Here is an 8,998-nt window from a genome sequence, read left to right as displayed (position 1 = left end):
GCACGGTGAGAGGGTGGGGTTTGTGAGTGTCTGGTCCTTTCCACCCCACTACTGTGTTACTAGAAAGTGAGGAGTTTGAGGTTCAGGAATGGACCAGTAGAAAAGGAGCCTCAGCGTTCGTTCGAGGGAAGAACATAAAGTCTGTGTTGCCCCTGGAGGGGACTCCTGAAGTGTAAGAATGGATGGGTCCTCTGTGTGATGATGTTAGAGAGGTTGGGTCAGATTGGAGGCTGTGCCCCCAGCGTGTGCTTCTGCCCAACCTCTGTGTGGTTCTTACTGAAGCCTCTGGCATTTTGTGACCTGCCTCCCGCCCGTATCTGTCACCGTCTGCAGTGCTGAAATGGGACAGCCATTGGTATTCAAGGTGGTGAGGCAGCTGTGGGGTGCTAACAGGGCAACTGGGTCAGGAGCATCCTGGCTTGGGTGTGCCTGCAAGGGTCCTGCCTCACCAGGAACCAAGCCTCTAAACCTTCCCAGCTCATGGCAGGTTAGCTTCCAAAGCCCCGCAAAGATCCCCACACAGTCCGTGGCGCTTTTTCTTTTTTCTTTCTTTTTTTTTTTTTTTTCTGGAGGTGAACATAAATAAAAGTGGCTGGGATGTAAGATAGGGGGACAGTATTTACAAATGTACAGTGGGTGGGGCTCCACCTGCCGGGCTGAGCAGCCCTAGAGGATCCCAAGCATCAGTGCTCCCAGGGCCAGCAAAACTGCATGGGCAGCCAGGCAGGGGGCGGAGTTCTCTGCCAGGGGCTGCCAACCTCGGGGGTCTCTTTGCTGCTGCTGGCTGCCGGCTCTCCCCTGGAACTGTAGTTCTGGGATGATTTGGTGGATCCATTGGTAATGAGAAGCCACACGGATGTAGACACCTGGACGATTCCGGCGGGCACAGCCCTCTCCCCAGCTGATTACCCCAGCCTGCACCCATGACTGGTCCACAAGGCATACCAATGGGCCTCCAGAGTCACCCTGTGGGGAAGCAGAGGTCCATCAGAACCCACCCTGGCCTCACAGAGGTCCTTTGTACTCTTGTGTGCTCATCACAAAGCCCCCTTCCAGGAAACTCCCCACTGGTTCTCTCACGGACAAGCCTGCACATTGCATACACCCAGTGTGGTGTTTGTTGGAAATGCAGCTTCTGGGCCCCCATTTCAGACCCAAGACTTGCTTATCATTGCCAGCTAATGGAACCCAGTATACCCCTTGACCTGGGCTGAGCTCCCTCTAGAACAGTGGTTCCCAAACCCAGTTAATGTGGTGACCCTTTGACACAGTTCCTTCTGTTGTGGAGACCCCCCAACCATAAAGTCATTTTCATTGCTACCGTTTTTGCCACTCAGGAATTGTAAACATTGGATATGTAAGGTATCTCATACGTGACCCGTGTGAAAGTCATTCGACCCCCAAAGTTGTCAGGACCCACAGTTTGAGAACTGCTTCTCTAACACCTTTGCCATAATACACTACCTTACAGGCGTCCTTCTTGCCCTCTGCAAAGCCTGCACAGAGCATGTCGTCCTTGATGGTTTTGAGCTGGATGTCAGCCTCAGCATCCTTGCTGTACAGAAGGTTGCACTTGGGCGTGTCAATGAGAGGCACAGCAAGTTTCTGCAGGATCCGTGGGTTGGGTAGCCGGTCTGGGGAGGGAAAGGCAGCCTGCAGCTCTGGACAGTCTTAGTCAGGATCCTCAAGATCCTCAGGATCCTCTCAAGAACCACAGCTCATTGCCCCTCCCTGGGTTTCCTCAAAACTTAATGGGACTGTTTCTTCCCTCAGTAGTAGACCCAGGCCTGCATGCCTCCCTCTCCTGTCTCCCATGTGCACAGCAGTTCTCCTGCAGCTCCTGCTCCACTCATACCCACCCACCCCTGTGAATAGAAACCATGCATATCAGCATCAACAGGAAAGCTGTCCTGGCCCTTCTTCAGACTTATCTCCCTTCTTCCCCTAGCTCAGTCCCCCTCACCTTGCTCACTGGGACTGCCCCAGCCGGTGACCCAGCAGTTCATGCCCGACTTGAAAACGACCGAAGGGTCAGGCAGGCACACGGGAAGGATGTATTTGGTGAAGGTCACAGGCACCTGCAGCTCCACCAGAGCCACGTCGGCACTGGAAGCCATGCCTTGGTACTCAGGATGGCTTTTCACCCGCTTCACGGGGACATACAGGGCATGTGGTCCTGGCTGTTGCAGCTTCAGTGCCCCCAGCAGGACCTGGTATATGGATATGTCTGATGTGCTAGTGGAAAGAGCAGAGCTGGTGTGAGTGAGTACTCTCCTCCACGAGGACAGGGACCCACAGTATGTGACACTTCTCTTTGCATGAGTAAAATGTCATCTCCCTGATAAAGACTGTAGAATCTGAAAATCTTCCCCCTGCCCCCTGCAACATCTTTTCCTGGCTACCAGGTGGCCAGGTGACCTAACAAGTTCCCTGTGACTCAGTTTCCTCATTTGTAAGACAGGAGCACTAAGAATCCTACCTGAAAAGCCTACTGTAACATACACACACACACACACACACACACACACACACACACACACACACCCCTCTGAGGTACAGTGAGCCCAAGGCCTGCCTTTGAGCTCCAGGTAGGCCACTTTTGAGCTTTTTAAAATAATTGCAGGGGCTGGCAAGATGGTTCAGTAGGTACAGGTGTTTTCTGTGCAAGCCTAAATGCCCAGGTTTTATCACGCCCACACAAAAACGTAGTGACAGGAGAAAACCGACTCTGAATTGTTGTCTTCTGACCTCCACACCGGGACACGTGCCCCACCCCCAAACACCCAATAATAAATAAAAGGAAGAGAGGAATTTCAGATCTGTGAGGAAAGAGGTATAATGTTTGGAGACCCTGAAAATCCAAGGCCAGAACCTCACATGGATGTGTGGATTGGGAACTATCCTCTGAGGTGGTCTTAAATGGGGTGAGGAAGAGGGACATTCTGTTCCAAATCTTAGGCTTATCTGATATCCCCAAGCCAGAGAGAGCTCTCATTCTGTGTGAAGGGAGGTGGGGCTGTGCCTGCAAGAACAGGAGCCCAGATATCACTGACAGCAGCGGGTGGAGCAGGAACTGGGGCAGTAGTTGCAGCTTCCAGGCATAGGGTCGAAGCCAAAGGAAAACTTTAAATTATTTATGTGTATGAATGTTTTGTGTCCATGCACCGTGCGCATGCTTGAAGCCTGCCTAAGTCAGAAGAGGGTGTTAATCTGGAATCGAGCTATAGAAAGTTGTGAGCCACCATGGGGATGTGGAGAGTTGAACATCGGTTCTCTACAAGAACACCCAGTACACTGGGCTGTCTGTCCCTTTCCGTAAAAGAAAACTTTGGAAGATGGAGGGTGTTACTGGACCAGGCATAGGGTGGGGGTGGGGTGTGCAGCTGGAAGTGCTGTCCGTGGTGCTGAACAGTTGTGCGCACAGGCTCTGTCTTGTCCCAACCACTGGTGAGAAGCTGAAAGGGTCAGGGCTACTTACTTGGAGAAGCAGTGAGCAGCAGTGAGGACCCATGTTGGTGCGATGAGACTGCCCCCACAGAAGTGAGCTCCATTGCGCTGGATGCTGACCTGCCAGGGCCACTCACCTTCTAAGGCATCCTCCCCGCCCACCATCCGGTTAAACATCCTTGGATGCCCACAGGCTGGAAGAACATGAAATCACTCTCTGAAGGAGGGGGCTGGTTCCATGGTTCCAGCTCCACCCCAAACCCCACCTGCCAGCTCTCACTTTTTTGTCAGTTTTTTTGCCCCTTCTGGCCCCTGAGCCACTCAGGACATTGGCAGATCAGAGGCCCAAGTGCCAGAGGCTTTTGATACAGGATGGCCCTTTCTAGTTCTGCCTTCCCATGAACCTCAGACCTCTCACTTATAACAAGGTGACAAGACCCAACCCGGGATCAGGAAGGTTGATGTGACAAGGAAAAGTCACACCCAGAGCTGGACATGGGTCCCTGAAAGGTGGCTGTATGTCATGTCTTACAAGGGGTCGGTGAGCCAAAAGAGAGTCATGGCTCAGCAGCGTAGGTGTCACCTATCCTGGTACTTGCCCCTCATGCCTCTACCACGGGAGATCTTTTCTTCCGCTGCCTTCTGGACTCCAGTTCTGCTTGGCCACTCTGACTGGCTTTCCTGCTGCCCCATGCATCTCTCCTATTCTTATCCTCCCCCTCTTGTGTGTGTGTGCGTGTGTGTCTGTGTGTGTGTGTGTGCGCGCGCGTGCGCGCGTGTGCGCATGTGAATGTCCAGCCACTCCTGTGCCTCAGTTGATCCCACTTACCTCTCATAGCCTCGGCCCCTTCAGTCCCTGCAAATTAGAAAAGGGGGGGGGGTCATCAGCCAACTTTACCAAGCCAAGGTCTGTTCCTCCCTGCCCCTGCCTCATCGCAGGTCCCTGTCCACTGAGGACAAGGAGAGACAACCAGGGGAGCTAGTGGATTGACCTCCTGCTCGGGGCAGGCTGACACCCTTCTTGTGCACACAGGGACCTCTTCTTCCACCTTGCACCCCAGTATTTGTCTTGAAGTACAGAGGTGCGGATAGTGCATGGGCCTCAAATCCTAGAGATGTAGAGTCTGTCTGTCTTTACTCTCTGAAGGCTCAGCTCTGGACAACAGAGGAAACCCTGGAGGTTGCCTCCAGAGATTGTCCACCAGGACTCCTCTCAGTCTTTCAGAATGATCAAGTCTTCTTCTCTCTAAATCCAACTGAGGTCCAGACATCCATGATCACTCTCTGCTCTCAGGGGAGTAGAGTTGGCTTAGCGACCGCCTCCCAGGACTGTACTTCCCTGTTGCCAAGTATGACCACATTGACCATCTCCTCTGGACCACCATCAAGGTGGGGAGACAAACAGAGAAAAGGATAGCACAGCTCTCAGGGAATTGGAATGGGGTCCATTCCTAGGGTTCATCCCCCTTAGCTCAACCTCTATAACCTTCATTCCAGCCTCAGATTCTCCCAGACCTTTAGCTGTATTCTCCTACTTACTGATCCCTTGGGTAGGTCTGGGGAACTGGATGAGGTTTCAGCATGGTCAGGTCCCTCCTCCTTCTTAGTTACATTTTCTCCAAGCCCCACCACTTGAGCCCAGAGGGATGGATGAAAAGAAAACCATTCTAGGATGCTGAGGGTCAAAAGGGACAGCAAATGGCTATGCTGAGCCATACATGACCCGCAGTGCCCAGAGCCCTTAAGGATGTCACTGGACTTGTCTTCCCTCTGAGGCTCCCAGTCATGCAGCTTGCAGTGCTACAGGGAGCCAAGATCCAGAATGTGGGCTTGGTGATGGGATAGGGTTCAGGTGTGGACAGGGTGATTAGCTGCGTATAAACTAGAATCGGCTGGGAACAGTCTCAATATAGGATCATCTCCATTGGGTCGGCCTGTGGGCTTACCCTTGGGGGGGGGTGTTTATCTTAAGTTAATTGATGTAGGAAGACCCAACCCACTGTGGATGGCACCATTCCCTAGGCACAGGGGTTGGGTTGGTCCTGAACTGAGCAAACATAAGCAAGTGAATATACATGAATTCATTTATCCCCACTCTGGACGTGTCCGACTGTTTCAGGTTCCTGTTGCCCTATAATGATGGATTGTCACCAGGAAGAGTGAGCTAAAATAAGCCCTTTACCTCCCACACCCACCCCAGGTTACATTTTGTCATATTTTATCACAGTGCCAGAAACCCAGAGGAACCAGAACACAGAGGAACAAGAGGTAGCGACTCCTGGGGACCGGACCAGATGTTTCTCAAAGCAGGATGTCAAGCAGATAGGGCCTATGTCGTGGGAAGCAGGGTTTGTGCTCTGCACTTCTGGCTTGTGTACTTATGAGCTCGTGTTCACAAGGTATCCTTTACAACGAAATGCATAGTGTATGTCCATCACAGCCGTTACCCAGTGCTCACCACTCAAGAGGCTGAGGCAGAAGGATTGGCTGGCGTTTAAAGCCAGACTGAGCTACACAATGAGATTGAAGCAATGTTGTAAGACCTTGTCCCTACGTAAATGAAGCGCCTGGGTGGTTGAGAGCACTTAGTGTCCTAGCAGAGGACCTGGGTTCAGGGCCTAGCACCCACGTCTGTAACTCCAGTTCCAGCAGATCTGATACCCTCTTCTGCACTACGTGCACACCTCGCACACACAAACATGCAAATAAAGCATTCATACAAGTAAAAAAATATCCATAAGTAAATAAAGGGCTGGGGAGATGGCTTGTTGGTTAAGAGCATCTCTGGCTTTTACAGAGGATCCCAGTTCAGTTCCCAGCACCAAGGGGATCCAGCAACCCCTCTGGTCTCCACAGGTAAACAACCTTCACTTAAACACACACACACACACACACACACACACACACACACACACACACACACACACAGAAGAGACAGAGAGACAAAGAGACAGAGACCGACAGAGGGATACATATAAATAAAAATAAAATCTTAAGATAATATAAAACGAAAGTGCAAACGTGAGCAAAGAGAGCGGCTGTCTTGTTAGAACTCAGTTGGAACTGATCTCTCCAGGCCCAGAGAGCCAGCTTGCAATACTGCCTCGCTGCTCTCTGACCTCAAGGGCACAGATCCACTGCAAGCCTCCTCCTCCTTCCTCCTGGAACTTGCAAGAGCCTTCTATGCATTCTCCTTCCAGCCAGTCCCGTCTCACGTTGTCTCTGCTGCAGCTTAGTCCTTCAGGCTGAGGCTCCCAGGCTCTACGAGTCTTAAGGACAGTCTGTGTCCGTCCTGGACCCCCAATAGGAGTGGCTGAGAAAAGGCGAGAGCAGCCTACTGGGGTGCTGGTCACCCTGGGCTAAAGTGAGCATGTCACCTGGGGGTCCAGCCTCAGGATACAGCAGTTTGTGAGCCAAAGGCAGGATGCTTTGTGCTTTGGCAGTGACCTCCATTGATCCACCCACGGGAGCCAGCACGGTGTCACACCCAATGGAGATGGGCTTTCAATGCTATCATTCTTGCTGCTAGAGGCCATGGACAGAAACATTCCTCGACACCGGGGGAAGTAGGGGCATCCCCACAGAGATGCCCACGAATGTCCTCCTAACCCCAGAGCCCCGGCTGAGACATGGTCTGGTGTAACTTGGGCTGGCCCAGGGAGGTGAAGTGAGGACACGGAAGCATGCTGGCTGCTGAGCTGGCCCATCTGGCCCAGGAATGTGGGAGAGTTTCCCTAGTTGAGAGGAGCCCAGCCCACAGAAAAGGACCTTGTAGGCAGAGCACCTGACTAGAACTTGCTGACCCCTGCTCACAATGGACAGGGGCGTCTGCTTCTCCTTCTCAAGGCAGGAGCTGGGACCCTCTGCGACTTGCAGCTCTTGTCCCTAGCCCTCTGTCGAGCCTCCAGAATCTGGCTGAAGTCTCCTAGTCTCAGAGGGCAAGCACAATTCACATGAGCCTAGGGACTTGGAAGTCTGCAGGCCTAGGTTCAAATCCTAAGGTGTAGAGGCTCTATCATCTGTAGAATGGGAAGAGCGGCTTCTAGGGGAGCCCCAAGCTCAGAGCATGGCACACAGTGAGAGTCTGGGAAGATGGTAGTGTGACTCTAGCCAAGCCCCTGCCTTGGGGGTCCTCTCAAAGGCCTCAGCCACATACTCTGCCAGACCTTCCCACAGTGCCCTTTCCCCAGCCAGGTCCTTGAGGTGGAATATTTGAGAACTGAGTGTATTCTCTGGGAAGAGAAGGTTCCTTTCAGACTCAGACAGGAGCAGGGATTGGGGGGTCTCCAATGGAAGTCAGAGCAGAACAGAGGGGTCCCTACAGAGAAAGATGGCAGCAGGGCTGTCTGCCCCAACACTGCAACTCACCAGATCTCAGCAGCAGCGGCAACAGCAGCAGGGCAGTGATGTGGGGCTGCCTCATGGTCTCTGGTTTGGTGGCCGTTTGAGTCCTGGTCAGCAGTGACAGAAGCTCTCCCTAGTGCTACAGAGGTGCAGGCTCCATGAAGTGAGGTTTTATGCCGGAGGTGAGTGTCAGCTCGGCTATGCCACCCAACCTGTCAACCCTGCCTGCCCAGCTCCTCTTTAGGAGGAAGGAGGTGCCCAGAACACCAACTCCATGACCCGGCCCTGAACTCCAGGGGCCAGACCCCTTACTTTGTACACTCCAGGATTCTGGTAGCAAGGTATTGCTCCCCCCATATGAGCTGACCACAGAGGACTCCTTGCCTTCCTCAATTGCCCATAGGCTCCACCTAAGTTGGCAGAGTCTACTCCATCCAAGAGGCCTTCCATTTCACTCGTTCGTTCATTCATTCATTCATTCATTCATTCATTCAATACTTGAGCACCTACTTTTTAAATCTGACACCTGTGGCCCAAGGTTGATTTATTTGCCTTGATGGGGGAGTAGACATTGAAGAACTAAGATGAGGGTGCTTGTGCAACCAAGAGCCCCCCCACCCCCGCATCCCCCGCCGATGCTTCTGGACCACACACAAACATACATCTGCAGATTGGCTCAGGGAATAGGAAGCTTTGTCCCGCCCCTGCCAGTCGGGAGCTGCACCTTCTGGGCGCGGCAAGAGCTGTTCTGGGAAGGCGGCATAGTGACCGGCAAGGTGGCTGTCTGGTTCCTGCCCTGGGTGTGCCCATCAGGCTCCGGGCGTGAGGCCGCGGCGGAAGTATCCCTGGGAGGAAGTTATTTGGGGCACGAGACTGACATCAGGCGGAGCTGGACAAAAGTTCCGAAGACCACTCCCTCCAAGCCGAGGAGTCAGGATGCAGGACCATATCCTGAATGTCTCACAGCAGATCCTGCCAGGCCAGGGAGCAGCACTGGACAGCGGGCCTAGCTCTGCCTCAGTTTCCCTTCTGGTGCAGAGGGTGCAGCGTCGCACCCTGTTGGTGTGAGCCAGGGGAAGTCAGTCGCCCAACAGGGTAGCAGCGCAGGGTCCCATGAAGTGCAATGGCCTTGGTCTCCCGGGCTTGCTGTGCAGAGTGGGGCCTTCTGGTGGCCGTCGCCACTCCTGTGTGGTCTCTGTCTGCTGTG

The 8,998-nt window shown here is 53.2% G+C and overlaps 1 protein-coding gene across 1 annotated transcript; it reads right to left on the bottom strand.

Annotated features, from left to right (window-relative positions):
• Positions 1–563: 563 nt before the first annotated feature.
• On the bottom strand, positions 564–7,934 carry Prss27 (serine protease 27). Its single transcript, NM_182949.3, is given in 6 exon segments — positions 564–966; positions 1,465–1,634; positions 1,964–2,235; positions 3,479–3,641; positions 4,277–4,303; positions 7,816–7,934. Coding segments are annotated over 6 exon segments (987 nt in total). The 5' UTR covers positions 7,871–7,934; the 3' UTR covers positions 564–666.
• Between the last annotated feature and the right edge of the window lie 1,064 nt (positions 7,935–8,998).

Source organism: Rattus norvegicus, chromosome 10 (genome assembly GCF_021556685.1).
Source record: "Rattus norvegicus strain SHRSP/BbbUtx chromosome 10, alternate assembly SHRSP_T2T, whole genome shotgun sequence".
NCBI lineage: Eukaryota > Metazoa > Chordata > Mammalia > Rodentia > Muridae > Rattus > Rattus norvegicus.
Note: the sequence above shows the minus strand (reverse complement) of the source record. Positions and strands in the feature narration are given on the sequence as shown.